Source organism: Rhinatrema bivittatum, chromosome 15 (genome assembly GCF_901001135.1).
Source record: "Rhinatrema bivittatum chromosome 15, aRhiBiv1.1, whole genome shotgun sequence".
Classification (NCBI taxonomy): Eukaryota; Metazoa; Chordata; class Amphibia; order Gymnophiona; family Rhinatrematidae; genus Rhinatrema; species Rhinatrema bivittatum.
In genome coordinates, this window is record NC_042629.1 from 62,347,408 (window position 1) to 62,363,015 (window position 15,608).

At 41.4% G+C, this 15,608-nt stretch overlaps 1 protein-coding gene across 1 annotated transcript; it reads right to left on the reverse strand.

Annotated features, from left to right (window-relative positions):
- Nucleotides 1–8,653: 8,653 nt before the first annotated feature.
- On the reverse strand, nucleotides 8,654–14,182 carry LOC115076998 (skin secretory protein xP2-like). The gene is made up of 3 exons (XM_029579096.1): nucleotides 14,148–14,182; nucleotides 11,748–11,778; nucleotides 8,654–8,976 (listed from the first exon to the last, which is right to left on the reverse strand). Exons 1-3 carry the CDS (start codon nucleotides 14,169–14,171, stop codon nucleotides 8,693–8,695), a joined length of 339 nt encoding a protein of 112 aa, XP_029434956.1. The 5' UTR covers nucleotides 14,172–14,182; the 3' UTR covers nucleotides 8,654–8,692.
- Nucleotides 14,183–15,608: the final 1,426 nt, after the last annotated feature.

The following is a 15,608-nucleotide window of genomic DNA, read 5'->3' on the forward strand; positions in this document are numbered from 1 at the left end:
ATAAGAACCTGGCAAGTAAGAACATAAGAACATAAGAAATTGCCATGCTGGGTCAGACCAATATATATAAGGATAAACCTCCTGAAAATGCAGATCATCGGGACCAGAGAGATACGGAGGCAAAACTTATTTCTCTTCTTGTTGAAGATACTCATCTAGGGGCAAAGAATTGCAAAACAGATATGGAAAAGCCTGAAGGGACTTCATGAAAGGTATAATTTGAACAGCATACTGTTTCACACATAATACAATTTAGGCTGAGAGAGTCCAAGGAAATGTTGGAACATATTAATGCTGTGTTAGAAATCACAGATAAATTGAGATACTTGGAGGATGATATTAGAGAAAGTCTTGCAATATTACTCTACAGCTTGCCTGATTCCTATGACACCCTTATAAATGCATAAAGACTGAACAAGAATGAGAACTAGCACTGGCCTATAGAATAGAGACTCAGATTAATTTTTCAACATAAATGAGAGATCAAAGGAGACAAAGGAAATAACCACAAGACAAAATCTGCCTGGGGAGAAAGAGACAAAAGATGTTCAAATAGCCCTTGCTTTAGGGGGAAGGGCTGATAGACTAAAACAGCCCAGGTGAGCAAAAATTCCTCACACAGCAAGGGATAAAGCTTGTGGGTGGAAACAGCCCAGAAGAAGCAGAGATGCCTACACAGAAGTGGGTCTAGCAAATGGGTTGTTGCAACCCAAGCTATGTAATCACTGCAGAGAGATGGAACATTTGAAGAGGAACCACACAGCCTGTAACTCTGAGAACTAGAGAATCAGAGACAAAGAAAGTTGTTAAGACTGTGAACAGCTATTTTGTAGCTGAAAGAAAGACTGACTTGTTTTGGAACTTCAGTATTAACTCAATGACAGCAGTAATGCCCTCACCCAGGGCCTTCCCCTAACTATACTTCCCTTTTATTAATAAATCGATAGTTTCACCTTTCCCTCATCCCCCCTACAGCCACCCCTCCCCTAACTACAGGCTTGATACCCCACAGTCCAGCTACTACTACTCTTATTTCTCTGGTTCTTCCAAGTTACTCTTCCAAGTTGCGAACAATGACAACAATTGTCTTACATTGAGTAAGACAATTGTTGTCATTGTTCGCAATGCTTGTTGAATGTAAACCGAACTGATAAGTAACCCTGTTACTTGAACTTCGGTATATAAAAGCTATAAATAAATAATGTGATAGATAGGCATATTGATTTTGGTGGCAATCAGCCACATGACTAGTAATAAAGATTTTTTCAGCTATATTGAAAAATAAAATGTACCTAGCAGATGGGGAAATGTATTTCTGTGATGGGGAATTGGGGAATGACAGCTTACATGTGCCCACCACTGCTGGGTGCAGGGTACAAAATATTCATGAAAGATGTGCTGTATGTACCAGCCCTTAAGGAAAGTCTACTGTCAATGAAACATCTAAAAAGGGAAGGGCTAGACTGTCCTCTTCCACAAGGACATATGCACGATTAAGAAGAGAGAAGGGCTGCCTATATATAATCATTTGCACAGAGGAGCCAAAACAGCATCTGTGCCTCAGGTACAGATGCTGAACAAATAGATGACAATGGATTTAAATATATTCCTGGGTACAGACACACTGACATTCACCTGCTGTCTGAAAAGCAAAATGACATTGCACCACTGCCAGAGGCAAGCCATAGGAGAGCACGTTAGCCACTGTGATCTGTGTAGACCAATGAAGACAGCGACCCCTTCTGGAAACAGATATTTTGTGACCTTCATTGATGATTACTCCAGGTACACAGAAACACTGGAAAAACTCAAGGACTATATGGTAATGAGAAGCAACAAGTTCCAGTATAAACCTGGAACCATCTGCACAGTCAACAGAGGAGAGTAAGTAGATAGGGCAAGCATCCAAACAGAGTGCCCTATGCTCCCAGTCAGAACAGTGTAGCCAAGAGGAAGAGCTCACATTGGAGGAGATAGTTAGGAGTATTGCTGCTGGATGTCAACCTTCCTGACAAATTCTTGGGAGAGCCAGTGATGACTACAACGATCTGCAGAACCTGTTGCCAGAAGGGCATATAAGGTTATACAACACTAAATATGGCAAATCAGAAAACCTTGTGTGAGTCATCTGAGGGCATTTAGCTACAATGGAAAACGTCCAGTGCGGCAGATAGAGGTACAGAGAGCATGCTGTTGGAATACGGAGGAACGAGGTTGGGGATACAGAAATCCTGCTCTCGGGTGAGACTAGGTAAACAGTAACCCAGAGTGGGCACTTTGACAAGGGTTACAAGTCCAACCCAATAGATCTATTTCGGGGGGGTGACATTCTGTGCTGAGGTGACTTACACATGAAGAGTGTTCTTTGCCTCCTCTGGGGTCAGGCCCCTCTCGGTTCTGTGCTTCAATTCTGATGGGATTAGGGCAGATGGATCCAGGAAAGGCACATCCTAAGGTCCTTTAGCAGGCTCCGTCTCTCCTCTGCTGCTCGTTTGTTACTGTCAAACCATGCGGTCCCAACAGACTTTCATGCAGAAACAAGAACATAGGTCACGTAAAGGTAATATAAAGCAGCAACAAGACACGTAACTTAAACATGCACATCTCAGACGCACACCAGGGGACAGAGCTTTGAAAGAGAGAAGGAAGAGTTTGACTTGTGGATAGGAAGCAAGTCTGAACAGGTTTGTGGGCGAGGAGGAGAATTCTTGACTACATCCAGAATGGATGTAAAGATGCAGTATGGGAGTGGGGAATCCAGAGGTGAGAGGTTGCCAAGTGTGATAAGGATTTTTTTTTTTTATCATTTAAATTTTTATTTTAGGTTTTCAAAATATTATGTCACACCACAGAATGTAAAGATATCTGTTAAAGTTCATTATTCCATTATTTCCAAAGGCAGTTTGTTCCACATTACTGATCATAGTGTGACACTGAAGATAGAATTTCCAGAAACTGTTGATCTTAATCTTCGTGTAGGTAAATATTTAGAGATCACATTGGCTAAATGTTCTAGGAAACCCAGATGAACGCATTTGAAAATTAAAGTCAAGCTAAAAATGGGGGCAGTATAATGCTTGTACTCTCTACTGGTACTTCTCTCCACCCAATGTTGACCCCAGTTAGAGGAGAATTGGCTATGGTCAATGGTTGACGAGAAGCCCCAGTGAAACTTCCTTCTTGAGCGAGTATCTGGCTGGCATACAATCAGTAGGCCAGCAATAAGGAGGAGAATGGTGAGTATGTGGCACCTTTCTCTGTGTTTTAGCCCTTTTCCCCAATCCCAACAGTGCATTCTTTCATGCTAAACAAGAAGTATTTATGGAGTAGGAGGAGATGAAGGGAATGGGAGCACTTAATCTCATGCTGCTGCCCTACTGAAAGAACATAGAAGGGGAGATGGACATGGGAGAGAAACATTGGTGAGGAAAGAAGGTGGGGAGAAGAGAAACATGAGGAAGATGAGGGGGAGAGGAACATATTGGGGGAAAGGGATCATGGAGAGATGAGGGCACAATAAACAGTGAAGGGCTGATGGAGTGGCACATAGGAGGGATGTGTAAGAGAATGGAACAAGGGACAGATTAGGTAGAAGAGTGACATATAGAAGAGATAAGGAGTGGAATGTGGAGAGAGATGAGAGGGAGAGGAGATAAAGAAGAGAGATGGGGGGAAGTGGAGAGACAAGGCAGAGGGGGTGAGACAAAATGGAGAGGAGGGAGAGAATTCAACATGAATGGGGGAAGGGGGATGTATAGAAGAGGACAGAGAGAATGTGAAAGATGACTGGAAATATGGGTTTGGAAGAGCAGTAGAGGGGGGGAGAGCGATAAAGAGAGACTGGAGGGCCTAATGAGAGAGAGCCCCTGTAGGAGGTGAAGGAAATACAACACTGCTCTCTTTTCTCCATTAGAAGATTTTATTCAAAAAAACAGAAGTGTTTATGGAATTTGAATTTTCCCTGGATTAGAAAGAGGTGCAAACTGTAATTGCATTAGAAGTAGCTACCAAATTGTCGGACAAATTACTGGTTAACTATAAACAGGATTAGAGGCGAAAACTGGAAGGATTTTTGAATCAGAGATTGTTTACTGCCCATGAAAGTTAGTGATTGGATTGTTATAACCCATTAACCCATTATAGCACTTGGGGCAGTAAATTATCAGGTACAGGATGTGGATTACAGGAGGTTCATGGAAAGTTGTCTATGCATAAAACTACGTAACCGTGCAGAATTTATGAGCCATGTATGACAAGGCTGTGGGGTAAATGAATTGATAAACCACTGGTCCATGGTGGTGTGTGCGGAAATAAATTGTTGGGTGCTTTTAGGGTGCAGTCAGTGTAAATGGGAGATAGGCAGTTGGTGCCCTGTGTGATGATCACAAGGTGTGCTTGAGTCCCTGTGCCAAAAAAAAAAAAACAAACCAAGATAGAGGCTTATAGTTTCCTGGGCAAGATTTGGGAAAGAGACTCCCTCTTCTTTGGCGTGCTGTCAATAGTGCCCTATAACATCCTCAGCCCCAGCCAACCTGAAAAGCAGAAGATCCACCTGTGGGATCAAACCAGGGACTTTCTACATAACAGTCTATGGAGCTTGCCACATGAGCCACTGGACTGGCCCTAGCTTGGGCTGCTCCTAGGAATACATTTCCTGGGTAACTGAGACAGGACATGGCCAGGTGAACTAAATAAGGCAACTTTAGCAAGAGGCAGGAGACGGGAGAAGCTGGAGAACAGGGCCCATACAACATCTGCAGCTCCCCAAGCCAACCCATGGAGGAAGTCTCTGAGGGCAAGGAGCCAGAACCAGCTTTATAGCAACTCCAGCACTGAAGTTAAGTCCTCTTTTTTTCTGAAAAACAGTTAGTGATTAGAAACCATTAGTTATTGGGAGCTTAGAAAATTAAGCGTGAACCAGAGAAGGGTTTCAGAAGGCAGGACTGTCTGGGGGTGAAGGGTTGTTGCATTTTGTGTTTGTTTTACTGAAGCACTGTTTGCAAGTTGTGAGGGCTGCAGCTCTGACTGACTGCATCTCAGAAAGTTGTTGTGTTAAAATAGAGCTGGCTACCTGATGTAGGGAGACTTGTTTGGTTTTAAGTCCATGCTGCCTTCATATGAATGGAGAAGCTGGAATAGCTTGCTGTTTGCCTCTGTGAGTTCTCTTAAAAGTAGAATTTTGGATGCAACCTCTTAGCTAAAACAAAATAATCCTGTCGGATGAAGGAAACTGAAGAACTCTGAGAATATTCAAAGGATAGTTACTTTGCTGTACTTTTGCAATCAAACCCTGGAAACACTTCGGATAATTAGAAAAGTGATAAAGCAAAACCTATGGGATTGAACTGGCATTAACTTGATGATCTTGATTATGAAGACTAAAAATTGCTATGAATGGCATTTGAGCTGCACTAGTGATTATGTGGAAACTACAAAACAAAAGCACAATATGAGGAGAGTTGTTTTGAAGGGTTTTTGTGTTGGGTTATAACTAGAAGAACCACAAAGTGAATTAGGATTACAAAAAGTACAAAGCCTAACTTCATAGACCAGTGCCCAGATAATGAGGATAGTTTAATGGCAGTCCTAGACCGGGTCCACTGGACCTGCTGATGGATAGAAGGAAACTACGGGGTCTTAAATGAGCGGCTGGAGTCAGCTATTAGCTACATATGATTGAGTGTCTTAGGCTCAGAATTATGGGGGGAGAAGGGCTAAGGTTAGAGGCCTGAGGACAGAGAGGTAGTGAACCCTGACCTGAGTTGACTACCTATTTGTGCTGGCCTAGGCTACCCTCCACTTGAACCAAGACTTCTGAGCAGCCCGACAGACGGACTACAATGTACCCTTGCACCTGGAGTCACACCACACCTGTGACTGTGTTTTCCCTCTCCACCCGCACTGTGTTCTGCTCCCCTAGGTTTTTTGGCCCCAAATGCATGGTTTCTCCCCCTTTCTTTTCTGCTATTGGATGACAATTTTGATCAAGCCTCAAACCTTTTTCAGGTTTCTCTTCATTTTTATTCCACTCTTTCTGGGTTGTTCAACCCATAAGGCCTCTTAGTGTCACGTGTGAAAATGTCAAAACTTCCCTTCTAACATCTAAAAAGAAACATGAGCAGCAGTGGAAAAAATACTATCAGGAGAAGGCAAATTTGCTGTTTGACCACCTGAATAAAAGAGAATTTTATTAATGATAAAGTCTCACAGCCTTCAGAATAAACAGAGACATTGATCTGTGGCTTGTTACTTATCTTGATAAGATTGTACATCTTGGTAATAAGAGATGTATTTGGTTGCATTAGGGATTTCTAATTATTTTTATTTGCTTTATTTTATTTGTATTTTTTTATTATATTGATGTGTTTTGTTATGCTGGATTAATGTATTTAATTGCTCTTATAATGTACACCACTTTGTACCCTTTTTTCTGGGGAAGAGAGCAGTATATAAGAATAGAATAGAGTAAATGTGAGAGTGCATCACCAGCTCATGTGATTTTCTTTTTTTAATATACCTATGGAAAGTGCTTATAAATTAATATAGCTGCCCCCCCCCCCCCCATGGTAAAAGCAGATCAGACTAGCTGAGTCTTGGGAGTACTATTTTGTATGTCCGGACCAAATCTCTGGAATTAACCTCCAGACAACTTGGAGGCTGAAATTTCTGTATTTCAAGTTCTGAAAATTACCTTTTTCTATAGGCCTATAATGAAATAGCCTGAAATGTGCATCTTTTCTATGTACACATGATGCTCTCTCAGGATTATATTATGGGCTGATAGGGGCTAGCATTTTTATCATTTGTTTTAATGATACTATATTTATTAGTCTGGTGTCACCTATGTTTTTATGTTATTGTGATATGGTCTTGTTTATGTTGGTTTGTAGTTGTTTTTGTTATTCTAATGATTATATGACTGTGATTTTGTTACCATCCTAGAACTGGCAATAGTGTGGAATATAAGTTGTTTTTTTCAAATATTCTCATTTCAGGTTACTGTAGCACATAAAATTAGTTCTCTGTAAAAAAAAAAAAAAGAATTTGAGTCATGAATTAAAGCCCTGAATATTTAGGAAGCAATTTAAATGATTTTATGCTGATAAACCCATGAGCCTTGGGGGACCTGCAGTTCAGGATCCAGGGGACTGATGAGGTGTCAGCGAAATACAGATTATTGCCTGTCAGACAGAAAGGAGTTGAACCTTGCAACTTACATTGGCCTCTGCATGTGTTAGCATGATGCTGTGATCTATGGTATAAAAAGCAGCTGGAAAAGTGCAACAGCACAAGGGCTACTGCTGGCTTCTATTGTGGTATCTGAGGAGATGATCCAACAGGGCAATGAGTTCTGTCTCAGTTCCCTGGCCCTTTCTGGATCTGACTTGCTAGAGGTCCAACAAGCTTTTCTGTCAGTCATTTAGTTGAGTTTGTACTGTTTGTTCAACTAACTTCCCCAGTAATGAGATATTAGAGGCTGAACCATGGCTGAACCATGGTGTTTTGTTTTGTTTTTTAATTCTAGGTTTGTAGACAGCAGACTCTCAGAGAGGGGAGTTCATGATTTTAATGCCCTGGTTTTAAGGCTTTCACTTGCTAGCTTCACTAACTTGGATGGCCAAGAGTCAAAAGTGCAAGTTGCTGGGCATACGATTATAAGATGTGTAATTTTAGTTCATTCATAATGTCATGGATCACTGGGAATTTCTTGACTGATCTTGCATTCACTGGGCTTATGTGTCCTTAAGCCATGTGTGAAGAGTCCTCTTGTAGTTGAGTGGGTGGCAACCATAGCAATGTTGATAGGTAGTTGATGATCCTTCTTGTGTTTGCCTTTTCTGTGGTCTGGGGTGGACATGGTTTTCTCTCCCCTATATCACTGGAATCCTAAAGGTCACTAGGTTTGATGGCCAAAGCACATCCTGAGTCAGCGATGGATATTGTAGTGGGATGTATTAGTGATGGCAGAAGGTGCTGTCTTAGATAGTGATTGTGCTGATCCTGAGTTTTACCATGTTCAATAAAGTGATGTGTGTTTATTCTTCTTCTAGTATTCTTTTAGTATTTTCAGAGCAGGCAGACACCTCCATTTTGATTGAAAGTGAAGATATGATCAGAACAGATGGAGAATTTTAACTGTGTTTTTTTTCTCCTATAATTGAGGGTGAACCACTTTTAGAATATTTAAATCTTTTCTCATTTGGTGAGATTGTTTCGACTCTACTACCAATCAATGGTTTTTCATTTGGTGAGGTTCTTTCTACAGTCGAGAAATTTTAATATGGATCTCGGTGGGATTGGAAGTACAGTCAAAAATTTACATGGCTCTTTTGGTTGGAATTACAATCCAGTCAGATTATTTACATGGTTTCTCTGTTTTATGAGAATTACAGTACACTCAGGACATTTAAATGATTTCTCTTTGCAGGGTATGGAAAAAGGTATTACCTGAGGAGAGATGCAATTTCTATAGCTTCTGGGTGAAACTTTAAATGGTTTCTCTGGAGTCAGAGCTAGCAAATACAGAGCAAGTTTAAGGTTTCATTACCTGAGGGGAGAGCTATGGAATCCTGTAGCTTGAAGATGCACATGCAGAGGTGCACAAAGTGACATGGACCTTTGGTGCCTGACCCTTCAGTGGGAAGGCCCACCTTTGGTGCTCCCCTGAAGGGGGCCGGCGTCAGTGGTGAGGTCAACAAGATGGTGCTAGGAGAGCCCTGTTCCCATAGAGTGGGGGCAGGCTATGGGAGGAGCCCCGGGAGTGCTGCTGGGCGCTCTCACCTGTTGATCCTGCTCCCTCGGCTGTTTCTTCTCCCTTTAAGGGGGCTGGCGCTGGTGATGATGAGGGGACAGGGCTAGGAGAGCCCCGTTCCTGTGCTGATGTGGGTAAGCTTTGGAAGGGGAGAGATGGATCCCTGGGGAGTGCTGCTGGGCTCTCCTCTCTTTCCCCTGCTGCTGTTGATCCTGCTCCTTCGGCTGTAAGAGAAAGAAGCAGTAAATCTTAAAAAATCTTAAACGCTTGGTTCATGTGTGAAGAAGCAACCTGTCTTGTTTCTTGAAAGCTAATGGATACTTTCTTTTTTTTTTTACATTGGTGCAAGAAAAAACAACTTAGTTACAAGGAGGGCCATGGAGTAGATGAGCTGGTACTTGCAGACTACAACTCTCCAAAGATCAACTGGATCAACTGCCAGCAGACTGGTTGTGGCCAGATACTGTTCAGCGGGCCCACAGGGACCTTGGAAGTCAATTGTTCATCCAACAGTCTTGCTAGATTTGTTAGCTGTTTAGATTACAAAGCTTGGTGGTAAGACATGGGGGACTGGGCATTGGGTTATGGGTGGGTTCTTAATGCTCCTTTCTCTAGAATGGTGGCGAAGCCAAAGAGCCAACCAAAACCAGACTTGGACAAGGAGCGATATCTACAAGCGTTCACACTTCTGTAGCTGGCAGCTGAGCATATCTCCTTAGCTATGTGGACAAGGATAACTCATCGGACTGGATGGGCAAATTTTATTTATGTATTTCTTTGTGTAGATTTAACTCATAACTTCATTGGTTATCTCCGAGGAACTTATATTCAGGTCCCATAGATATCTCCCTGTTCTCAGAGGGCTTACAGTCTTTGGTCATTTTCTGCCATCATCTAGAATGCTAAGTGACCTAATTTATTTATCTCACAGATAGTCCGCAATTAGCAGAGCACAAACACGGATTACAACCAAAATACACAAAATAACAAACTATTAATTAAAAGCTTCAGAGAACAAAAAGGTTTTCGATATCTTTTGAAATATCATAAAGTCAGTAATAACAAGCTCATTCGCTATAGTATTCCACAATTCAGGAATTCCACAAAACAGAAAAGACTTTAGAGCGAGTGCCGATTAAACTAACATGTATGAGATGGAACTGTTAACAAATGCTGAGAAACAGATCACACTGGGTGAGCAGGTACATAAGGGATTATGTTTTCTTTAAACAAAAGGAATCAGAATACAGAGATTTCTGTTCCAAAGACAATATCTTAAACTTCACCCTCTCTGCTTTTTTTGGAAGCCAGTGCAATTTTACTAAAGAAGGAGAAATGCTATCACCATATTTTAAGTAAAAAAGTAATCTGACTGCAGCATTTTGAGTAAGATGTAAAATATACATAAGGAATTTGGGTAATCCTCCAAATAATGAAATGCAATAACCCAGTTAGGCATAAACTATGGATTGAATGACTAATCTAAACTCAGACAAGGGACACAATAATAGCAGTTTATAAAATGTGACACGAAACACCTTTTTCATTTGTGCCATTAAAGTTAACTTGAATCCAAATGCACCCTTAAGTTCCTAGCCTCTGCATGTAATTGTAACTTCTCATTGTCTGGAGAGGATAACCTGTAATCATGAGGCGTCGGCAAAGATCCCAACCTCAAAATTCTGGTCTCTGCAGCATTCAAGATCAAATTATTATCCTTGAACCAACAACCTACACCCTACAGGTTCCAAACAATCCTTAAAAGTAACTTCAGGAAATTCCCTGGCTATCTCACTTGGTAAACAAAATTGCACATTATCAGCATCGACTCTACAAATTTCAGCTAAAGCAGATAATTCTAAAACTAGTGGCTGCAAAAATATATATTTGAAAAAGTACTGTAGATAAGGCAGACCCCTGAGGGAATCCCCAATTATTATTTTAATACAACCATGTAAAAAGGAATAAAACCATTTCATTATTGATCCTCTAATCCCAATGTCTAACAATCTCCTCAATGATTTAGCATGAAAAATAGTATCCAATGCTAATTTGACATGTAACTGGACTAAAATACCACTCTTATGTTTTAAATTATATAACGGGGATACTAAAAGTGTCTCAGTACCTCTTCCTTTCCGAAATTCAAACTGATCATTATGCGTTTGTCCTAAAATTCTTGCAAAGGTACATAAATTAGAGATTGGGTGATTATTTAAGAGAGGTGAATCTTTCATCACTGACCTAATAACAGCTCTTTTCAAGATGTCTTGAACAGATCCAGATTACAAAGAGAGATTAATAAACTTTACAAGTATGTTTTCAAATAATGGAATCCTATTCTAAATTATTAAAAAATGGGCAGGGATCATGATGCACATTAAAGATCTTTTAATCTAGATAATAAGTTTGCCAGAAATGCACTAGACTGGTAAAAAAAAAATCGAGCCACCTGCAATCAACATCACAATCGGTAATGTAATCTCTAACTTCCCAAGATTTTTCCCAATTCAAAATTAGAAACTAAAGACTGAGTTTTAACATGGAAAACCTCTGCTAACTCTCAGCACCTAATATAGCAGAGATAGAAGCAACTGTCACAGGAGGTTTAGTTAAAGATTTAACAAGACTAAAAAGCTCGAGGCTTATTAAGTGAACTAGAAATCAACCATGAGAAATATGGTTTTTTTTTTTCTTGGTATCAGGCAGTAAACCTCTGATAACATCTCTCTGATTCATCGCTTTTTAACTCCCTCCATCTTCTCAAGCCCTCCTAAGGATCCTTTTACAATCATGCAAGTGCCTCAAAATACCAGGGAGCAGTTTTAACTTTCCCTTGTGAGCTCTTGAAGAAAAGTCAGCCTTTGTGGCACCTCCATGCTGTCCAGGCAGTACACAGAATGGAGAAGCGCAATTCTGACCCCGGGCCTTGTAACACCTGTCCCACAGGCCACTCAGGGCCACCCAACACTGTACCTTTAGAAGGTGCGCTTACCTTTGGAAGAAACCGCCAAGAAAGCAACTAGCTGCAAAGAAACCACAAGGAGAAAGGCAGGATTAAAGCAAACAGGGAGGCGGTTATCTGTTCTGTTTACACTCCTAGTTCAGATATATATATGGCAATGATTATGTGTGTCTTTTAATTGAAAACCACTTGTTTTATTTATTGAATTTGACAGACTGCCTACAGCAAATAACTAAGTCATCAAACTATCTCCCTGCAGCAAGTCAAAAGTCTGATAAGCACAAAATGAATTTAGTGTCAAGCAAATGATTCTGAATTTCACAAGTATGCGAACCACGGGAGAAAATGGTAATGTTCACGATATGGTTGCTACAGCTGATGCCCTTGTTTGCTTGGCCACGGCAATCCTCATACTTAAGAAAATGATCCTTTTCTCTTTGTTTTTCCTGAAGGGAGATCCAGTCTTTTCCATGTCTTCCCCCTAAATTTTCCCTTCTGTCTCTGATCTCCTTGGGAGAAGGTTTCACTCGCCAAACCTCCTTCCAAGCCCTGCACGTATGGGTCTGGGCTGCACAGTGCGTTCCTATTTTGAACTTATGAAGATTTGGGCAGCAGCTCCTTTGTTCCAGCTTGTAGTGTGGCAGTACTTTCATACACAGATTTTTAAACGTAGCCTTTCAATTAATATATAAACCCATTCACAGTAAAAACATTATTGTTACCTACTCTAGTTTACCAAGGGAACACCTTAGACACAGTCATAACCGAAGTGATGAGGATAGCTAACAAATCCCCCTAGTTACCCAATACCTCCCCTTAAATCACTCCACTGTGTCGATCTGGAAGGACTTACCATCCTTTACATAGTTGGTTTACTACTGATTTTTAGAAGGGAAAGAGATGAGAAAATTTTGGTCAGGATTTTCACATAGGTAATTGCCCAAGGCACCAAATTTTTTTTTAAGGTGCCACCCAACTGTGCCACTGGCACTGGCCCAGAGTTCAAAGCAACGCTGGTGGGGATCCAGGCCTGCAATAGAAAGACGATTGGCCCGGGGGGGGGGGGGAGGGGGGAGGCTGGTGTGCACTCACAGGCCCTGCAGTGGCCCTGCCCTTCTCATGGTTTTCCTTAGTAAGAGGAAGACAATGAAGGAGGAAGAGACAGGGTCATCTTGGGGGGACTGTGAGCACGCACCGGCTCACAGTCCCCTTGCTGGTCATCTTCCTATTGCTGCCACAAGCTGAGAGGAAAGAGAGGGGAGGACTTGGAAGAAGTTACCAAAGGGATAGGGGAAGACCCAGGAAGGGGCATCTCAGATAACCTCTGCCTGCTCTCCAGTTCCACTCCTCCTTCCTCCCCTTGAGGGTGCCAATGGGTGCTAGAGCTTTAAATCCAGCCCTGGAGATAATCATGCAAGCTTTGAAAGCTTATGAATGGCAGTCAAATCTACTGAGACTCACGACTGAGATTCTCTTTCCCCCATTGTTAGTTTCTTTATTGATATCTGGACAAACCAGATTTTTTTATTTTAATAGATGAATAGGCCAACACTAGCTCAACTTAGCCATCACAGCGAAAATCCTTGGCCAGGGGCCACAAACTGCCTCTCCCTCCAGAACATGGCTAATATGGACCCTAAATCTGGCCATCTGGCTGAGCAACAACAGGGGCTGTAAGTGACGCTGCCTTTGCAGTACTCCCAGCCCTGGCTGACCCAGTGAAGGGAAGACTTGCCATGGGAATGGATCCCAGATCTCTGGCAGGCAGTGAGCTTGCTACAACTGAGCCTCTGCTATGCTTGTGATAAATTTGCCCGTATCTACCTGGCACCTCCTGAATAGGCTTATGGACACAAGACATTCAGGACAAACTCCAAAGGAGTGGAACATGCTGGAGATTCCAGGATAATACTAGAGAGATGATGGAAGGTATCTCCAGCAGGCCCCAGGGTTCCCAAACTCAGCCCTCCAAGGGTTGCAATCCAGGTGGGTTTTCAGGACTTCCACAATGAATATAGAAGAGATCTAATTGCATGCAAATAGATCTTATCAATATTCATTGTGCAAATCCTGAAAAACTGTCTCGGTTGTGACCCTTGAGAATATGATTGGTGACTCCTTGCTTTGACTGAAACCAAGCAGGTTCTCAATATTTTTGATCTGGGAAACCTAAAGCAGAGATTTTCAAACCTGATCCCTGAGAGCCATAAGCAACCGAAAAATACAAATGAAGATCAGCAAATGCAAATATCTCATGGATACTCATTGTAGATAGATCTGCTGAGGGGGATCTGCAAGAGCAGATCTGAAAACTAGCAACTTAGATCCTACATGTGTGCAAAACTGTAGCAATATAAGAGGTCAGGATCCAGAGAAGGGTAAGATTCTGGGCACCAGCCTTCAAGGGTTATCTGTGCTCTGCACTCCTACCTGTATCAGATACGGGATCTTCATCCTTGAGCTGGATTGTCTGAAAACCAACACAGCCAGTAAAAGAGAGAACAAACCATGCTACAGTCTTTAAACTGAAATAAGAATCTTTAGCTATAAATTTTCCAGAAAATAATGTAAGGGTTTTGATTTCCGACAGACCTTTCTTATGTATTGAATATTTTTTCAGATATCTCTGCAAACTGGGAATAGGATCATTTAAGACTGGTTTGTTCAGAGTCACAGAGAGAATTGGTGAGTGCAGCACTGACTCATTACTGAGCAAGCATAGCAGGAGCAGCAGCAGTGCAAGCTTCATGCATGCATGCACATGCATGTACACACATAGATGCACTATCTAACTCCTCTCACAACTTCTGCAGCTGCCCCCTCCCATGTCCATCTCACCTCAGTTATCTCTCCATTTCCCACTCCCCTTAAATTATCTCCCATCTCCTTCTCCCACTGCAAGTTTTATTTTTCCCCAGATGCCCACAGATTCCTCTCCCTCTTTTCCTTCCCCTACCAAGGTCCTCTTTGTTCTTAAATTCCTCTTTCTCAATCTCTCCCTTCCTTTCCTTTAGGTTTCCCTTCACTTGTCCCCTCCCCCATCTCCCTAGGTTCCTCGCCATTTGAAATTGTTTTATTTATTTATTTATTTAAAAACTTTTCTATACCGTCATTAAGTTAGGTACCATCATAACGGTTTACAATAAGGCACAAATAATAATATTGGAAAACATAATAAAATCTATCATTAAACAGGTGCCAAGAATTTACGGTAACATGGCTTGTTTATAATTACTCATAATTGGAAGTGCTGTCTCATGTTATATCATGTCCATTCTTTATTTTAACAGATTTTAAAATTCTAGAATCAAGAGCAAACATTTAAAATAAAAATCTAATATATACCCGTGTAGATTGGGGTAGGGTGCTTGAGTGTTCTGCAGATCGCTTTTCTTATTCCCTGTGTTCTACTCTCCTCTCTCTATGTTGTACTCCTATTTAAATAACCATGTTTTTAAATGTTTTCTGAAGGTTTTGATGTCTGTTTGTAAGTGGATCTCGACGGGCATGGAGTTCCATAACATAGGACCAGCTAAGGAAAGTGCTCTTTCCCTTACTTGGGTTAGTTTAGCTGTTTTAATTGAGGGGATGGTCAGTAAGGCTTTTATTTGCTGATCTCAGGTTTCTGTTAGGGACGTGTACGCGGAGGGCTGTAGTCAGCCATTCGGCTTTTTCATTATGTATTAATTTATGTATGGTGCATAAGTGTTTTATAGTGTATTCTTTGCTCGATGTAACTCTATTAGGGTTTCGGAGATGTGACCTCTTTTGCTTTTACCAGTCAGAATTCTGGCGGCCGTGTTCTGCATTATTTGGAGTGGTCTAATCGTTGTGTGTGTGGTAATACAAGTAGGAGGGCATTACAGTAATCAGTGCTAGCGAAAATTAGAG